A 21,213-nucleotide genomic window follows, 5' to 3' on the forward strand; every position below is an offset into this window, starting at 1 on the left:
AAAATTTAAAATTAAATATATTCACCCATATTTATTAATTATATTTACCACATTGAAAGATAAAATTATTTTTGAATGCTTGTTATTTCAATATTTCTCAATATTTTTTTCATGTGAATACAATGATTCATAGAAAAAAAATATTTTATCCTTTCAGTTAAATAAAAAAACAAACTTTAAATCATTAAAAAACCAAAGAAATAAATAAAAGTTGCATTACGTGCATAAAAGTGAAAAAAGTCTTTGAAATTATTTTAGGTCTTAATTAATTCTTTCATAAAAAAATAAATAGAGGTTGGTTAATAACTAATGTCTGTGTTTAAAATATTGAATGGTTGAAAACTCTTAAAAAATCGCATTAAAGTAACTGTAGTCTACTAAACATTATTACATCAATGCAAAGCTGCATAATTTTTATAATTTGGTGATTTTTTTCGTACTACTGTTATCAGCTCTTTGATATTGCAAATTATATCTTTTCCAAGCAATACCATATAATTAGATTTTCGATAAAAGCTGAAAGATGAGTCATTAATTAAAAACATTTTTTTTTCTGAGTTGACTGCAAAATTATTTTTAATAAACATTTTTTAAATTTGTGTTACAGCTGCTTGAAGTTGTGTTAAAGTGTTTAAAGTTGTGTAGCAACTGATAAAAAAAATTAAAAGAATAGAGTAAGCAATACGACATTATTTTCTAAGTTTAGTAGCATGAAACATAGCTTCAAAATAAATAACGAAATTAATTGATATTAAAAAGAGAAGAAAATATTAAGATATCCGACTAGTTTTGAAAAATTTTTTTTCCTAAATATTAATGTAAAATTTCAGAAAAATTTGTTTATTTGTTTTATTATGCGTAAAAACTATTATCTTTATTATTTTAAAAACCAATTTTAGGTAAAAAAAAAATTCATTTTTTTAAATATGCTAAACACTGTAAAGAAATTTTTAGCACCTAAAGCAATAAATCCTTTGAGGATTTCATTTACAAGGTTATCAACTGTTTTTTGAAGTATCATCTTCAAAGAGGGTGTATATACTACTGAGTTAAGGATCAATGTAGTTAAAAAAAAGCAAATTTTTTTAAAATTTCCGCACTTGTCTTTGAGAAAAAACTTGCATAAAAAAAACTGAATTCCATTTTATTCTTTTTAGTTTGTAGTTCAAAATATGGGTGTTATAACAATAAACACTCATAAAAAATTGTAGATAACTATTTTAAAAACAAACATGTATTTAAGGTACTGTAAAATGCTAATTTTGAGATAAATGCATTTAATTACTTGAAATCATCAGTAAAAATCTGGCTCAAAACTACTATAACTTCGTAAATAACTGGATAACAAACTAAAGTAAAGTATTTTTCATTATATTCAGGGATTCTAAATTTATAATAAACTCAATTGATAAAATTTTGCCCAAAGTCATGTTTTTACACTAGTCCTTAATCTTATTTGGAACTACTTAAAAGTATAGCGACAATTCACAATAACATGTTTAATAGTTGTAATGTCAAGTTAGTTATATCGCGCAAATTTATTGTTTAACTATTAATTTGAATGACTAGAGAGTTATAGTTTGTAATAACATTTCGCTTCATCTACAGAGCAAAAAATTTTAATATATCTCGACGCTAAAATAGGGGCAACTACTTTGCACCATAAGAGTTCAACTACACAGAGAGCCAATTATGGTTTCTGGTAAGATATAATACCCATAAAAGGCAGTAAAGAATTTTTAGAATACAATATAAAGTAAGAATCATTAACTTAGGAGACATCAATACGGTATTTACTGAAATAAAATCTATTTGTTTATCAAACATGCACACAGAACTGGTAGAATATTAATATGAAATAAGGCTAAGCTTAATTTCTTAATGATCTTATTATTTTCCAAAAAATGGTCATAAAAGTTGTAATTTTTTTATTCAAGAAAATTATATAAAAAAAGGTGTATATGTGGCGCCAGGCATGGTGCGTAGGCGCCAAAAGAATCAACGGGATTACAAACACATGATCGGCAACCTTGGAACTGCCCCAGTATTTAAGAAGCTTCGAACTTTACTCAGTCTCTATCCCACACAGTCCTACTTAATTTTATGTTTCTGTTTTAGCTTGTTATGTTCAATTGTTAAATAAATGTTTAGTTTATTGTCGTCATAGTTGTCTTCAACTTAATATGAGAGGGTTCCTCCCCCCCAATTGGTGACCCTTGTGTTTATTATGTTTTTGGATACACTATTATCCGCTGTTTTACAATTTGGAATAACTGCTTGAATTTGGTAATGTACAATTTCCTCTCTTATTTAGTCAACTGCTTTGCTTTGCACTACTTAAAATTTAAACTTAATGTATTGTAATATCTTTTTATTGTACAATGTTAGACTGAAATTTTTTAACATTATTGTAAGAGACTTTAATTAGTAGTTATTGAATTTGAATATACGAACTTTAAATGCTGTTGTATATATTTCTTAGTATAATATTTTTAGTTCTGAAACATTCTTAGTTATGTAAATACTTATTTTTACTGTGAATATTTCCAGATATTCTCTAGTTATTGAATTGTTCTAATGTATATATATACATATATATAACTAGTTTAGTTTGAAAATTTTCATAAGTGAATCTTTAACTAGTTTCTTAGTTTGTGTTACAATGACTGATAAAGATAAAACGGGAACTGAAACTGAAATTCATAAAATTGGCCTTCGCTTACCTGGATTTTGGATTGATAATCCAAGTCTATATTTTACGCAGATTGAGGCTAATTTTAAATTATCAGGGATTACTTCTGAATCTACTATGTATTACTGTTTAATCTCTGTTCTTGATCAGAATATTATGCAAGTAATTGCGGACTTGGTCAGAAACCCAAATTTGGAAAAGCCTTACACTGCCGTTAAGGATAGACTTATTGCAGAATTTTCCTTGTACGAGAGTAAAAGAATTCAAACTTTACTTCAGGACCTTGCATTGGGGGATTCTAAGCCGTCTGCCTTGATGCGACATATGCGAGAATCAGCAGGATCTAATTTTTCAAATGAGGTTATTAAATCTATTTGGCTATCTCATTTACCCTCATCTATTCAGTCTATTTTAAGTGTTAGTACGGAAGGTTTAGACACTTTGTCAACTTTGGCTGATAAGGTTTCGGAAGTAACTAGTTTTTCTGCAAATCAAGTTGTAATGAAGTTGTAAATAGAGATTCACTTAATGAAAAAATAGCTCAAATGTCTACGGATTTGGCAGAGTTAAAAAACGAAATAAAATCTATGCGTAGATACCGAAGTCTATCCCGTAGTCGTTTGCGTTCCAAATCAAATGTTTCGAGACATTTTTCTCACACTTCTAAAGGTGAAGCAGAGAGTCAAACTGGCTCAACGAAAATTTGTTGGTATCATAGGAAATATGCTGAAAAAGCACACAAATGTATTGAGCCTTGCAATTTTAATTTAAACTGATGAGCTCTACTATTAGTCCGGTGGTTAATAGTAGTGAGAATTTAAAATTTAGCCACCGACTTTTTGTTTCTGATCGCAAAACTAAGTTAATGTTCTTGGTCGATAGCGGATCTGATGTAAGTTTATTGCCTATAACATTTAAAGGTTGCAGGCCAACATCAAATTATGTGTTGCATGCTGCTAACGGCACTGCTATTAAAACATTTGGTGTTAAACTTATGTCGCTAGATTTTGGTTTACATCGAAAATTTGATTTTACATTTATAATTGCGAATGTTTCAAAACCAATTTTAGGCGCGGATTTCTTACGACATTTTGAGTTGTTAATCGATCTTAAAAATAAGAAATTAATTGATACGAAAACGTCTTTGGCTCATCAAGGTAAAATCTTTCCTTCCTCAATCCAAAGTGTTAAAACAATATTTGGCANTTGCCAGTGGACGAGCCCCATACTTTATTCCACGATGATTCTCCTTGCCAGTCTGACCTTTCTTCAACTACAACTACCGAGTCTCCTTTGCCAGAAAAGGTACCGGACCCAAAGAAGTACGTTACTCGGTATGGTAGAAGAGTTCGTTTCAGAATCTGACGACTATGAAACTCCGGTGGGGAGTGATGTGGCGCCAGGCATGGTGCGTAGGCGCCAAAAGAATCAACGGGATTACAAACACACGATCGGCAACCTTGGAACTGCCCCAGTATTTAAGAAGCTTCGAACTTTACTCAGTCTCTATCCCACACAGTCCTACTTAATTTTATGTTTCTGTTTTAGCTTGTTATGTTCAGTTGTTAAATAAATGTTTAGTTTATTGTTGTCATAGTTGTCTTCAACTTAATATGAGAGGGTTCCTCCCCCCTCATATATACAATATATGTACTCATTTCTGATTTTGTAATTTTTTTAGCTTAGAATTTAAAAAACTATATGTCCACGTAATTCTGACTTCATAATGTACACAATATAAAAACATATTTATTCATATAACACGAACTACTGGTATTCATAAAGAGCATAAGTAACTGAGCTAAGAATACTAAATACATATCACAAATACATAGATTTGGATAGTGCTGCCATTCAGTGTGTAAAATAAGAATTTTAAGAAAACACTCGGCAGAAGAGAGGGATATTTTTAAACCTTTTTGGTGCATTAAAAACAACATGAGATGCATTTGGTGCATTTTGAATGCTCTAGCTCGGAAATATCACGGGCACAAGATTGGAGACAAAAGCTAAGCCCGTGATTTTGACGGGAGTGAGAGAGAAGGGGAGGAAAGGGTTTAAAGAAGGGGTTAACAAAGCAGAAGAGATTAAACCTTAAATTTTATAATATTACTAGAAACAATTAACATATTTACGTGAATCTTATGCAGAGACAAAATATCTTTATTATACAACGAAAAGCACACCTACAGTTTATGTAAATAGTTTTTTAAATCAATCCGATAAGGAAAATTAAAATTACTTGGCAAACAATTGACCACAAAAAATATATTTGATCAATCTGTGAAGAGGATTGAAACTTACTTAGTATTAAATAGGCTATAATTAGTTTGTCAGTTCTATCCAACAAGCACTCACAATTAAATAGTACACAGTCTGTAAACAAACCGCCATATAATTACTACTATCTTTAAATTATACAATTATTCATTTTTAAATTTGTAATAAGGTTCCAAAATTTTTTTTTATGCTTTTGAAATATGCCCTACCATCATTTCATACACGAGTTTAAGTGTAAAATAATTATTCAAGCTCCGAAAAAAACACCCTCTAAGAAAAAAAAGATTTGAGGTTGATGTAATTTTTGTTAATTATTGGTATATTAAAATTTAGTTTTTGAAGATTTAATTTTGAAAATTTTGAAATTTATAAGATTGCCCTATTTCATATTATCATAAAATAAAGTATACACAATACGCATTCACATATATCATTACGCATTTACATATATCACGTGCATTCACACAATGTATAGATTTTTACAACGCCAAATTCGGATCGGTTTAACCACAGTTTTTAGAGTTTATAAACCTGAATTCACTGTCAACAGTTCGCTGTAAAGAATGGAAATAAGAGAGAAAAACACATATTCTTTTTAAAAGAGCTTCAGGATTTCGAAAAATAGCAGAAGAATTTATTTTTTGTATGGAAAACTTTTAGGTTACTCCAGAAAAGGGGTAACTTTTCTGAAAGTTACTTACATAAGTTTATGTTAGAGACAGAAGAAGGTGTAATGACAGTCGTTTTTCCCTTTTCTCATTTGACACAAGAAATAAATAAAATATATCTTACATTTTGCCTTTTTTCGTATAATATTGCTCAATGATTAAATAATAGAAAAAAAGTATTCCCCTTGAAAAAAAATACAGCAATAGTGGAAAGCTGGTAAATAGTTAAATCTCTATAAACATATAATTTTTGCATCATTACTTAGTTACATTTTGACTGAAACTTGGTGAAATTTTCGTAATAATGGACTTTTTGTTGTTATGCCGTATTCGCTACCTGCAGATTTTACAGTGTTTTATTTAAAGAAACAAATATCAATCACAAAACTCTTTTTAAGCAACCAAATCTAGAACTCAAATTTCAAAATTCTTTTTACCTTTCAGGTATTCGAATGTTGGATGGTATTGTAAATGATGCTGTGGAATCGGTGTCTATAGCCTTTAATGTGGAACATATCGACATCTTTAGTGCCTCATGGGGACCAAATGATGACGGCATGACCGTAGACGGACCCAAAAGGCTCGCCGTTGAAGCATTAGAAAAAGGAATACAAAGAGTAAACACTAATTTTCTTTGATAGAAGAATTGATGTTCGTTTGTCTGTTTGTAAAATGTCTTCAATGTTCGAAACTTAAGCTTTTGGATCTAAATACACACAGTGTATTAAATTGTCTCACATAAAAAGGATTTTTTATTCAGTATAAAATAAATGCGGAATCCTGTTTCAGACTGGGACAAAAGTGAATCCAATAATAATTTCGAAAATAAGTATTTTGTTTTAATTTTTTTCTGGCTATAAAACGCTACAGCTTCGTTTTTTTTCAGCCATGCTTTGAATTTTATTAAAAAATAAAATGCAAAAGCAAATAAATTGCTTTTTAATTAAATGTGGTTTCACAGTCTGTATTTTTATTTTTACGTGTGGAACAGTCTGCACTTTTATTTTTTAAGGAAAAGTAAAATAATTTCTTAATAATATTTGTAAAAATTTAATATTTACATCGCAAATAAGGATTTATACAATAAGGAATGCTTACGACAGAAATTAGAAGAAAGATTTTTCATACATTAAATCATAGAATGAACATCATTGTATAAAGGCATGTCTAGTATATTTTAGGCCTATCCTGTATTTTTAGACGTATCCTGCATTTTTTAAACTCATTCTACATTTTTTTGGCTTATCCTGTAATTAATGACACTTTTACTGTCGTATTTAATATATTATTTTATTAAGATTACAATAGGCAGTGTGGAGGGAGAAAACATGAATATAACTAAAACTAAAGTAGATATGTACAAGCCAGAGACTGAATTATATCACTTGACTACTGCCATTCAATCAATAGCCATAATGTTGTTAATACTATTTTACATTGAAATGAAAGGTATTCCAATCGGTTGCCACTAGTAACTAATTAAACATTGATAAATTTTCATCAGGGGTAAGTAAAGTTACATAAGCTCAGACATCTATCTTAATTAATTCTTTGAATTCAAGAACGGAGTTCATGGTGATTGCTGAATGTAAGGAATTTTGTTCCTAAGACCATGCCTAAGAAAAAATATAAAACGTTAGTAAAGTTCCGAAAATATAATACTTTAAAGCCATTACATCGATATCTATAAATGTCTTGCTTTTCTTTTATTATTCTACTATTAAAAATTTTATTTCTTGATGAGAAAAAATTTTTTTTTTACATTTAATTACTTTCCGATTCTAAAATTTAAAGTAAGAGCTGAGACCAAGAATTATATTTAAAAATCTACAGGAATTAAAATTCTTCTGAATAAGGAAGGTTGCTATTATATTAGTCCAGTTCGTTCAGTCTAGTTCAGTTCCAGTTCCCAATGAAGTCTATTAGTTTTCTTCCTTAAACCAATGACACTGATGTTTATTTTCAAATATTTATTTAACATTTTATAATTATAACATATTATAACTATTATGGATGGTAGTGATTACATTTACAAAATATTTACTAAATTATAAAATTACTAAACTTGATTCAAAATTTAATTACCAAAAATATGCGGTTAAAAAATAACAGCCATCCTAATTACGTTTTACTGTCACTCACAATAAATGAGCTTCTTTTATCAACCTTACCAAAAACGCTATTTTGTAATCAATAGTTTGTAATCAATAATAATATTTTCTTTTTAACCATTTCTTTTGGATAGGGTCGAAACGGAAAAGGAGTTATCTACGTCTGGGCTTCTGGTAATGGCGGATCAAAAGGTGATAACTGTAACTGTGATGGGTATACGAATTCCATTTATACATTATCTGTTGGCAGTGCAAGTCAAAGAGGAGATTTTCCCTGGTACGGAGAAAAGTGTGCCTCAACCATGACAACTGCGTATTCAAGTGGTGCTTATTCAGACCAAAAAATTGTAAGAACTTTTTTTTCTTCTCTTATATGTTTTTTGATGTTAATAAAAGGTATTCAAGTTTGCATCGAGAGGAAAAAGTATGGTTAAAACTACCACGATATACATTTCAAATGTTCTTATTTCTAGAGGTACACCAAAAAGCTCAGTAATTTTAACCGAAGCTCTTCGGTAAAGTACGGCAATAAAATTTACTTAATAGGATAACAATAAAATATGTGATTAAATTTGGTAAATGTGGTATAAATTTGATAATCTCATCACGATATCTTAAAGAATGGCATAGAAACCAATTATTCAGTTAAATTTGCTTTTACGTTATGCATTTTTCAGTAAACGTGTGGTGTTAAGAATTATTTTGAAAACCAAAATTTTCGGTAAACTATTACAGTACAATATAAAAGGAAAATATACCAAATGAATGGTTTAAATAAACTGTATTTAAACCATTTATTTGGTAATTATTACCGGAATTTTCGTTTTTCTTTTCAAAAATGTTTACCATACAGTATGGTGGTTTAAACAGCATTTTTTTGCCGTGTAGTAATAACTCATTCCTTTTGCTACTTTTTTTCGTGTATATATATATATATATATATAGCACAATAAAAACAAAGAGAAAAACGAAAATAATTAATAAGTTTTATTAACTGCGCATAAGCTGCAANTAAGAAAAACAATAAGTTTCATTTATTGCGCATAAGCTGCAAGTAAATAAAACTCATAAAATAAGTTCAAAAGGAAGATAAAACAAAGGAAAATTACAGGTTAATGAAAAAAGGGGGGAAAAGAAAATTAATAATAAAAATAACAAAAACTGGGGGAAAAAATCAGAAAAAAAGGATAGAATTCTTTTAAAGATGATAGATGATAAAATGAAAGATATAATCTTTTCCTCAGCCCACACGATTATATCAGCAAGAAAGAATGCTTTCTAATATTGTATCAATATAGCCAAAACAAAATATATCAATGCAATAGTGTGAGGAGCACTCAAAAAATTTTTACAAAAATTACAACAAATAAAATAGAACACAATAAGTAAAAATAACACGTAAAAACAGAAAATAAAGCATTAAGAAAAAACAGAAAAAAACATAAAACATAATCTATAAAGCGAGCAGCGAAATCAAATGAACTTACATGAACGGGAAATTAATATGGTGTGTATTCAAACATTAGGTATCATTGTACATTATTCTTATATTTATCATCAGTTTAAAAGTGTAATGAAAACTTCAAGTTTTGGAAAAAAATAATTCATATCTTTGCTTACAGAAAAATTAATATAGAAGTAGAATTTCATTATTTGTATAATATTCTTTATACACAAATATAAATGAACGAACTAGTAAAATCTAAGTTTAGAAGCTCTTTATTATATCCTCACTGAACTAAAAATGCCAGTTTATGTGAAACTCATAGCAAGATGTATTTTTTATTGCATCATTTATCTTTTAGGCTACAACTGATCTTCACAATCAATGCACGGTTCATCATACAGGAACATCTGCTGCCGCCCCCTTAGCTGCAGGAGTTATTGCTCTCGTCCTGGAAGCTAAGTAAGTATCAATCGAGCTATAAGCTGACTTTCCAGAAAAACAACTTTACTACTGAGTATCAAGATAAGGTATTGAAAGGAAAAGCTCTTGAAAAAGTAATAACGTGCACCTTTTAAGGATTAAGGACGTACATAGAAACTTAAGATCAGAAGTTTTATTCTAAATATCTTTTAATATCTAACTTATCGAAATAGAAATATAAAAAATTTAATAAAAATTGATAATTACATGAAATATGGAGATAGTGTTTTTAATGCCATATATATTCAAATGTGATATAAACAGTTGGTTTATTAATTAATAAAAACTGAAATACTTTAATAAAACAGTTATAAAAAATAATTAGTAATGAATTTGAAAAAATGCGTTTTAAGTTTATTTTAATTTTATGTCTTTATTTCCTGTTTTGGCAAAAGTACTTACTTTGATTTGAAATGGCCGTATAAAGTTCCAATGAATACAGTGGAAAAAATTCATTTTCTAATTTTATGTTCGGTTTAATCCTTTGACGAATATGGGACACCGGTGTTCTTTTTTCTGACGATCTTACAAGCAAAAATAAAGTATTTTATTTTTTAATTATAAAAAGCAATCTGTTAATTACTGAAAATTTTGTTGGAATATCGGAATTATATTTCTACCAAACTATATAGAATTCGCAAGTAACTAGTATGTAAAAATATTTTTTATTCATACTCAAAAATTTATCAATAATTAATTTTGTAAACTAAAGAAATTGCAATGATGAGTAACTGGTTCTTTTAGATCTAAATAGGTAATTGAAAGTAAGTGCAAATAACAAAATTATTGTTCGGAAGTGAGCTGTGTCTGGAAGCTTTTACGTTTAGAGGTGAAAAGATACAGATGTTTCACAACCACAAATTTTTAAAACATTAAATGCAATATTTTCATTTATTTTGACATAAATGAACAAAAAATAATGAAAAAGTACGAAACATATGCTTTATAGAAATTCTTCCTTAAAGGGTTAAATCAGAAGAAAAATGTAAATAACTATTTATTAGGTACAACATTTATTCACAAATTAAAGCATTAAAATTTCGAATAATATTATAGTCTCCTTGTACAGATTTAAATAATAAAAAAAATATTATTCGATATCATAAATAACTACTTCTATTTAGATAGTTTAGTTTCTAACAAAAATATTACCCAAGTAATATAAAAGTAAGTTTAATTTATAGCTTGATTGCCAGGTAGGTGTTAAAGCCTCTCATAAATTACTGCAAAATTCACACTCAAAAATTAATAATAAATATCTGTACAGTGGGCATGAAAAACTAGAATCCTCCTGAATTACTTTTTGCGTAATTATCCTACATGTACCATAAGATATAGTTTAATATTTCGAGGGAGTATCTTAAATACGTTAAATAGTTAATACTAACTACCTATTTAGTCGTAAAGATATTTTCCATAAATGTATTTTCTTTGCATACAAGTTGATGGATATCTATAACGGATTCTGGGTCATCGAGATTTAAAGAAGACAGTCGAAATTTGGAATTGGTAGTATGACCTAAAGTTTATTATAAAGGGCTTTACTTTCTACAGTTCCTTGTTCTAATCATTAGTAATTCCTACTGTAATTGCTAATTGTACGATTGAGGGTTAAATAACTAAATATGAAGTATAACTGTTATTAAATTGCATTTATCTGATAGTTTTTTTCTTTCAATTTCAAGATTTATTTAAGAGTATAGAATTTCACGCAAATGAATTATATTTTATAGAAAGGTATTTTATAAACATGAATAAATAATTACATGAACAAGCAATGGGTTAATTAAAAATTCAATAATTTTTAAAAATTCCGCGTGATATATTTTTTTGATGCAATTATAAATCTCGTTTCAGGCAAATTTATTAATTATTAGTTTTTGTTACTAATTAACACTGATCAATCTGTTGCAAATTAATACTGCTAGTTAAACACTGATCGAGAATTACGGTATAAATATCTATTAAACTCACAGAGGGTCAAGGGAATGAGAAAACGAATTTTCAAATACTTATATAAACACGCATGAGAATCGTTTGGCTTAAATATAAAGTAAATGGCAATTTAAGGGAATTTTATAAAAAACAAATCTTGCAATATTGTAAAACTACATGTAACAGTGAAAAAATTTAAAAAAAAAGCTTGCCAATGGTATCTCAAATGTCAACAAAAAAAATTCGACAGATGATTGCGAGAAATAAGAATCGACAAAACAATCAATTGCTGTTTAAATTTAAGCTATTAAGAAAATAAAAAATAAAATAAAAAATTGTGATTCATTTTTCCCTTGAAATTACGTAACTCAATGCACTAAAATAGCAAAAAAAATGATTTTTATCAACAATGAAATCTTTGGCAATCATTTTTATCAATGCTTGAAGTTTATTTTATCAGAAATACTAAAAAAAAAACCATTTCAAATACGTAAAACAGAATAAAAAAACAAAAAAAAAGCATTAAAAAAAGCAATTGTAAAAAATAACCACCATTCTTGTAATAATATATTTCAAAACTTTTTCATTTATAAAAATTTCCTTGAAAAAGTAATCACAAATTTTATTTACTTTTTTGGCTAAAATCATTTTCCGAAAAATTAATAAGTATTATGCTCTTATGTACCCATACAATACACTATATGTTGAAAATAAAGACTCGTCCATGTTATAAGAATCCTACCCTTTATACCTCATAAAGCTGTAAAATATTATGTAATAAAAAGGAATAGTCAGAGTAACGGATACCAACCATATAAGCAAAGAGAAAAAGAAAAGGAGGAGATGAATAACTCTTGAAAGTGTGGCATTTATATCATTCTTTGGTAAAAGTTGTGACTTTTCTTAAGGCATATTAAAATAACTCTGGAGAGAATAATGAAGGAATATTTTATCTATCTTTCCAATCAAAAAGTTTATAAATCTTCAATAGCATGGCATTAATTGGTCTTAAATTATTCCTTTAAATTTTTGGATAATAAAGCATAAGGTATTCTAAGATTCCGATCATACATCTACAGTTTACCCTCTCATGACCAACCGAGCATTTAAATATTCAATCTAAAATACCATTTAAGCGCCCCTCAGTTTAGATGAAATGTCGGATGAGGTAAATACGAAGAAACACCGAAAAGGAAGGAAAATATAGAATATATATATATATATATATATATATATATAGGGGCTAAGACATTTTCAATGTCGTTGAGGAATAGAAAAGGCAAGAGGGGTCGGTCAATTCAAAGAGATTTATATTTACTCAAGAAACCTAGAAGTGTTGTGATGATTTCTTTGGCATAAAAGCTTAGCAACATGGCAGGGAGTATGTGTAATAATTCTATTTAAGTTTTATGACTCCCACTGCGGAATTGTCACAAGTTCTAGGAATGTTCATTTGGAGTAGTTCAGTACTGAAATGAACTCTGGAACTGAAGCTAAAAATTACTTGGATAAATATACAACTGTCGCACTTAGACTTCGTATGTATAATGAAATACTTTATTATACGTCGGAGAAATCATAAAACTTAATATAGTATTGAAAATAGTTGGTGTTTTATATGTGATGCGATGTTTGAATACTAGCAATCAAGTATATTTATCTATGTCAACTATTGTTTTCAGCTAATATTTTTTATAGATCTTTGTATAGATTTATGCTGGCGTAAATATCGGGTGCNTCATGCAATTTAAGATACGAATGCAATACGATTGAAAATTGAATAGAATATATTCTATCAATTTTCATTTTTTTACTTGTAGCACCAATACTTATATGAGTACACCAGGTAAAAGTTTTGCTAAATAGTTTAACATTTTATTTAATTCTATATATGATTCAGGATTTATTTTGATTATTAAAAATAATAATCAGTCATTATTTTTTATGTTTAAGTTTATTAAAGTTAAGTTAAGTTTATTAAGTTTATTATTAAGTTTATTTTAAGTTTATTAATAGTAATTTAATTGCACTTATTGAATCTTTTGACTTCAAGGATCTTTTTTCAAATGTTCCACTGGACAAACTTGAAGATATTATTTTCTGATACTTTTAAAATTTTAATAATATTCGATTTATCGATTTAAAATGCTGGTGAAACATTCTTAATTTATGTATTTTTAATAACTTTATCTTTAATATGAGGGTACTTTCCGTAGATCGTGGAAATACCACAAAATAATAATCAAATTCAAAGACTTAAAAAGATTTAACATATTATAGTCAGAGCTCTTTAAATTGGAGATATAGAAATATTTTAATGATTAATAATAACTCTTATTACTTTTATGCTGATGACATAAAATGAAATATTAATTTTTACATTGAAAAACTGGATAACCGTGCATCTGTTCAATGAGAATACACCGACAGGTCATCGTTTTTATCTGATTTTTATGCATATTGATCATCTTTTTTTCACTTCTCATCAATTTCTTATTTTGATTCAATGACTTTAGATTCTCTATTTCTTTGTATTCCCATTTTTTTCTTATTCTCATTGATAGGCATTTTTTCAACACTCAATTTCTTACATTTACGTTTTTCTTATGTGTTAATTTAAAGTCTGAAAAAGAATTTAATCTAAGAAAAATAAATAACGTCTCGAATTTTAAAATCATTTCTTTATCTAATTTGTTATCGGGGTGTTTAAAATTAAAATCAAAAACTGCTCAGAAAATGTATGTTCATGCAAAAAAAGTAGCTTTTGGCATTAAATTCCTTAATTCAATTAATAACTAGTGCTAATTAAATACTTGCCTTCTTGAATCTTTAGGAATTGAATTTAAGATTGAGTTTCATAACATGAAAATCCAATTATTATTTCTAATTATATGAATAATGTTTTTTGAAACTGAGCATAGGAAAATTAATCATAAACATTTAGAGTCCTTAATATTCAAAAATTGATATGTCTCAGGAAAAGTGTCGAAATTTTTTTATTAAACAGAAAAAAAGATTTTATTTTCGAGGAGTGCAACTTCTGTTTCAATTAATTACTAAAACTAATTTTATTAATGTATGTATTTTTTCAAAATAAATTTGGATTTAGAAAATAAGACATTAAACAAATGACTATTTTAATTTGCATTACTAGTTAAAATCTTTAAAGAGCAAAACAAATCGTTAATGTGCTAATTATCTGTATAAATATAATATGCTAGAAAGGAATAGTAAAGTGAATACGAGATCAATTTAAAGTGGTTTATTAATTAACATATTTTCAAACTAAAATAAATATTCTTTATTTACAATTAAAATTTGAAATTACATTTTCCGCTTTCATTTGCGAACGAAAACTAAATTAATTTCTTTTGGCTTTAGAAACTACATCTTTCCTTGGAAAAATCAATTTTAATAAGAACGGGAGTGAAATTTTCATTTAGCAAAATATAACTACTTTTGTTGTACTGTTAGTAGAAAAAATTTTCAATTTTGTTTCAGGCTTCCTTGTTCTAAACTCTGAGGAAATTGTCTATTTTTTCGCAATTTATTTATTCAGATTTCTGCTTTAAATATGAATAACTAATTTCAAGTTGAATAAAAGCTTAAGTAATTTCAAACAATAACCTCAAATATGTTTTAAAAAAATAGGATAAAGAAAAGAATTTTCGCTTTACTCTTTAATTTAAATTCGATTGAAGCAGAATGATTTTTGTTTTGCATTCGCTGAATTGTAATTTCTTTTCCAAGCAATATTCAATCCTAATTACCACATTTGAGGGTTAAATGTATTAATTAAAATTCGAGAAAAGTTTTAAAATATAAGATAAAACTATTTTAATAGTACAAAACTGTTAAACACTTTAGTGCTAATAAGTAAACAAACTTTTTTGATTTCATAACAGAGATGGCAATTGCTCTTCGATTAGTATGGCAGTTTTAATATGAATTATTGCTTTCAGTTGACCCTTGTGCTACCTAGTATGTATTTGTATCATAAAAAGCTTTAAAAATCGTGTCATGTTATTTCTTTATATCAATTCCTCTTATTTAATTTATAATTTAAAACGAAACGCGTTCTCTCATTTATTATTCATGTATGGCATATTGGTTCTAAATTTAGATTAAAGAATGCTAGAATTAACAGTTTAAGTTTTCCCCTTAATCAAGCATGAGAACCAGAGAAATTCCTCGACTTATACGAGTCATAGGAAATAATTTTTTAACGAGTCACAGGTAATAATTTTTTAACGAGTCATAGGAAATAATAATTCCTTTTTTGCATGTGATTTAAGAGGTTATGGGGATGAATTTTCAAAATTTCATTTATATTTATAGAGAAGCATTTCAATTTTGTGTGATTTGACGTCTTACATTTGTCTTACATTCCATACATTGATAATAAAATAAAAACTGTTTGGTTATTCACCCACATGTTTACTTTATTTCAATGATAGGCCACACTGCCTTGATATATATTTCAAAAAAGTATATACTTAAACCGCGGTTTTCAAATTCCTTTTGCTTGTTCAAAAATTTCCTTTATTTTTTTTCTAAATATTGGGATAATATAATGCATGACAGTATTAAAACTGTGGTAAGCATTGCTCTTAATTATTTATATTTGAAATGATTATAACGTATAATACGTAGTACAAAAGATTTGTCTTCATTAATGCCGCAAAATTTCAGAAGATGTTAAAAATAATGCTAAGATGTTTTTCACTAAGTCTAATTTGGCAAACAAATTTAAAATCGACTAATAAATTAATTACAACTAAAATACTTTCACTTTTCAATGAAAATACTTTTCCGCTCTTTCAGCATTTTAGAGCTAAAATATTTTTTGACGTATGGAATAAAAATTTTACGATGCATAGAACTATTCAATTCTGGTTATATATAATAAACCTAGAAACATACATAGAAAGCATATTTTTATTCATTTTCATTACACGGAGAAAAATCTATTATCTCTCACTGCATAAAATCACCCAATATATAATCGCCTAATATATATCGCCCAATTTACAAATAATATTTACTATAAATAATTATACAATAAACTAAAGAATTATTAGAATAGTGTAAATAATTATTACAATAAATATTTATACTCATTTTCATTGCCTGTTCACACATTCGTGTAAATGTATTGTCGCGATATTTTACTGTTGTGCAAACGAACCTGTCAGTCAAATAAGACGACGGGTGGGCGGTATCTGGATTTCAAGTTGTAGGGCAAACGACCAAATCTGAAAACTCTGATTAAATGTCTAAAAAGTATTATATTTTTGTTTTTATTTAAAAATGAAATTGTTGTAAGTTTATGAACAAAAAAATTACCACATTCTCAGAAATAAAACTCCCAATTTTAACAATTCAGCAATCTTTGAGCTGTATTTCGTTAATTTTGAGAAACATTTCGTCTCGAAATTAGATGATTTGAGACGAAACGTACAATCTCAAATGTGTGATGAAATTTTTTCCTCGGAACCTTATAGCTGTTACGTGCAACATTATGAGAGACTATTAATTAAAATGAAGACTAGACGATCGAAATTAGAATGACGGTACAAGATGACAGGTGTAGGGTGGTGACCAGAAGGGTGGTCAAGTAGTTTATCTCATACCAAGAAGATCCCGGGTTGACTCCCACTTCGTGTGTGGATGTAATTTAGCTCTCTGTTATGTCCATTCTTCTTTTCTTGCGTTGTCGGGATAACGTTCATTTACCTATATGGTGACCATGAAAAAGTTTTCAAAAATACCGTCCGTCCCTGAGGTACTATGAATGAATCATGATATTTTTTGGAGCAAAAATGGAATGAATTTTTTTTTTTTTAACTTTTATCGAAATTCATTTCCTCGAAGAAGCAACAATCGTCACTTTGATGAAATTTTTCCTTGGAGCTTTTAGCGGGAACCAATATCGTCAAAAACGTGTGTGATATTTGAATACCCATTTCTTACAGTGCCCTTGATAAAGGAAGTAATAATTGTTTATATTGATTTAACAGTCCAAATTTAAGCTGGCGAGACGTGCAACACATTGTAGTCTGGACGTCACAGTATCACCAGTTGAGCCATAACAAGGGATGGAAAAAGAATTCAGCTGGTTTAATGTTTAATAGCAGATTTGGTTTTGGATTGATTAATGCTGAAGATATGGTGAAGACAGCCTTGAACTGGACAACGGTGCCTGAAAAAACAATTTGTAAAGCATCTGCATCGGCAAAGTAAATATTAACTATTCATTCATTCAATTTTACAATTAAACTATTTTTTCTCTTCAAATGTCCCGGTATTCTCTTAAAATTAGAATTTACATAGAAGAGCCATTACATTATGACCATCCTGCTAATAACATGTAGGACCACCTTTAGCCCTCAAAACTGCTAGCACCCGCTGTGGCATTGATTCCACAAGGTACTGATAGGTAGTCTGAGGTATCTGGTACCAAGCGCTCACCAACTGGTCCAGCAATTCCCTCACATTGAGAGGGGTAGCTTGGCAGCACGAATTTGGTTTTCCAAGTAGGATCACAAATGCTCTATTGGATTAAGGTCAGATGAATTTTGGGGCCAAGACATGAAGTCACTGGAATGTTCCTCGAACCTATCCATGACGATTCGACCCTTATGGCAAAGTGCATTATCCTGTTGGTAAAGACCATCCCCCGCAGGAAAAACTGCTGCCATGAATGGGTGAACCTGGTGTGCAACTATGTTCAAGTTGTTTATAGACGTCAGGGATTGTTCTATGAAGATTATGGGTCTTAATGTGCGCCATGAAAACATTGTACCTGGACGAGAAACCATGAAAACCTGAGCGAGCCCATTGTCATAGATGGAGGGTGGTCAGAATGTAATGGTTCTTCGGTGTATAATTAGTTTGTTGTTCCTCACTTCATCTCTCGAAACTCGAAAAAAATGGAATTATAAGAACAAGATTAGAACAATATATTTTCCGTTACATGAGATTTTTTTAACAAATCATAGAAAGTTTGTATCGCTTACTTCAAATCTGTAATCGTTTCCTCTAAAGTTTTTATGTAATTTAGTAATATAGTCCGAACCAGGATTTTTCAAAATTCAGTAGTGGGACTACTCAGTGTACCGCCCACTTCTTCTGCTACATAGAAAGTGGTAATATTTAATGTTTTTTAATTTCTGATGGGATAAGTTCAAGTCATGTTTTTTTCTGTTAAATGTTATTTTCAAAAGAGCAGATACGTGTATATGTATGTGTTCGCTTTTTATAAACTTTTAGATTCAGACGAAAAGTAAACTAAATTAAAAATACCATTTTGATTAAAAAAATATCAATAGCTTTGGAGACAAAACTAACTTCAGATTTCAAATCCCTATACCAGCATTAGGTAATAACGAGTATTTGTATAAATGCATTGAAAAGTCAATCCCTAGTATAATCAATCAAATTCATAAAGAGTAACTTACAACTGACATTCTACAAAAATATGTAGCCCACCTTTATGCCTGAACAAACATAGTATATTAATACGTTTTCTTTTTATTTTTCAATATATGATGCTTAACGTATATACAAGTTTAACTGCTTTTATTTAGGCTACCTAAGCAAATCTCTTCAGAATTAAAGGAAGTTCAAGTTGAAATTCCATCAGATGCTTGTCGTGGAACTTCTGAAGAAATAAACTTCTTAGAGCATGTTGAACTAACCCTTGATATTGATTACAACCATAGAGGAGCTTTAGATATTTATCTCTTTTCACCTGCAGGTAAAGTTAACATTGTTTCTTTATTATTATTATTTTTGTAATAGTCAAAAGCATCATTCTAAATTAATTTACATCTTACACCGATACTTTGAGACACTATTTCTGTAGCACAATAAATTACATATCAAACATCAAATAAACTTAGTTTCTAGAATAAAGCAATATCGAATTACGAGTATTGAATATTTCACCGTGTACCTTGTCTAAATCTGTCATTAATTTTTTTTATTGATACCGTTCTCATATCATTACGTTATCAGGTACACTTGTTTAGTTAAATACTTTTGATCACTTAGCAACCCTTAAGAAATATACAAACAATGTACTTTGCCATTAAATAAATTATGTAATGGGCACTATTAATTAATAAGAATTTTCTTAATTTTTAATTATGTATTGATACATTGATGAAGATGATGATTTAAAATTAAACAGTATTCGAATGCTCTAATGTTTACGTCGTTATTTTAAATCTGGAAATTGATTTTTAGGGGAGAAGAACCAAAACCAAAAATAACAAAACTGAATAGAACCACCAAAAATAATAAAATTACATTTGAAAATTTAAAAAAATAAATATATATTTATATATTTATGCACTTAATAACATTAAATTTCAAAAACCTTACTATAATCAAAACCAAATACTATTTGAAACTATTGAATAATAAAATCAATTGATTGAAATAGATAATATAAATATCAATATAACTGTAAGCAAATATAAATATCAATAACCATAAAATTATATTTTCCTATTTCAATATATGATCATGAATGATTCAAAAGCATTCACGTTTAAAAATTTCATCTGGTATAGAAAATTTTGAGAGTAAATATCAATCACATCTTCATTTAATCACCAATAAATCATTTCAAATATTTGATAAATCACGTGCACAGAATCATAGCCATCACTTGAGATCACATTTTTTCACCCTAAAAGCTCTTTTGCTTCTTGGTAGTTTTTCGAAAAGGCTGAGAAAACGAAACTGCTTTCCTTCTTTTCTTCTTAGTGCTTTCTCTCCAATCCAAAAGTAAACACGACAGTTAATAGGGGAATAATTTAATTTTCTTCGTTAAGATGAACCACAAACTAACCCGATAGTGATGGAGAAATTGTGGCAGATTATTCTCTCGATTTCAGAGTAGGAGGTGAAAATGTCGCCAGCCCAGGTTCTAGGTTCATCCAAATCCAATTTTTTTCGCAGCATTGGAAATAAACTGTTCAGCATTCTCTTCAAGATCAAAGTAGCCGTGAAGAAAAGAATGAGTTTTAAAACAGCCGATGATTTTTGATATTGCGCTGTTAAGTCCAATTTCGATCTGTTCGTTAATAGGCTCAATCATTTTAGCATTTATAATTATCCTGCTCCCGTTTCATGAGGTGTAATAATCCTGCCGGCTTGTAAAATGATGCAGTCAGACAGAGCAGGAAAACAGACACAGGATTTTAATGAAAGCAAAATAATTTATTTGATCATCTTGAAATGGATGACGAGTGAAAAATGAAGTTTACACCAAATGAATTCCTTCTGGTAGGGAAAATTTTGCAAAAAATCCGAAAATTTCTGTATTTAGGGAAAAGAGGGAAATCTTAGAAATTACTATTGTTTATGAAAAAGGTCGTAAGACTTCCCACAAAGGGACAGAGGAAAAATGTCTTTACTTTTAATTATGCATACTTGAGCCAAAAATAGATTTAAGAACAGGATGTGACATTTTAAAAGTATGAGAAAGTGTTTCGATTAGAATAATTAATTAGAAGTTGTTTTATAGCGAAGAATTAACATAAAAAGATTAATAGAAGCTTTTTGCGTTATATATATATATATATATAT

General features: G+C 28.5%; 1 protein-coding gene across 2 annotated transcripts in view; it reads left to right on the plus strand.

Annotated features, from left to right (window-relative positions):
* The window catches only part of LOC107452277 (neuroendocrine convertase 1-like), a 98,910-nt gene that overhangs the window by 68,557 nt on the left and 9,140 nt on the right, over positions 1 to 21,213 (plus strand). For both annotated transcript variants that reach the window (XM_043042632.2, XM_071183351.1), the window contains 5 exons: positions 6,085 to 6,257; positions 7,886 to 8,098; positions 9,557 to 9,657; positions 17,634 to 17,852; positions 19,203 to 19,372. In XM_043042632.2, coding sequence (XP_042898566.1) covers positions 6,085 to 6,257; positions 7,886 to 8,098; positions 9,557 to 9,657; positions 17,634 to 17,852; positions 19,203 to 19,372 — 876 coding nt within the window. The remainder of the gene's footprint in view (positions 1 to 6,084; positions 6,258 to 7,885; positions 8,099 to 9,556; positions 9,658 to 17,633; positions 17,853 to 19,202; positions 19,373 to 21,213) is intronic.

Source organism: Parasteatoda tepidariorum, chromosome 7 (assembly GCF_043381705.1).
Source record: "Parasteatoda tepidariorum isolate YZ-2023 chromosome 7, CAS_Ptep_4.0, whole genome shotgun sequence".
Classification (NCBI taxonomy): Eukaryota; Metazoa; Arthropoda; class Arachnida; order Araneae; family Theridiidae; genus Parasteatoda; species Parasteatoda tepidariorum.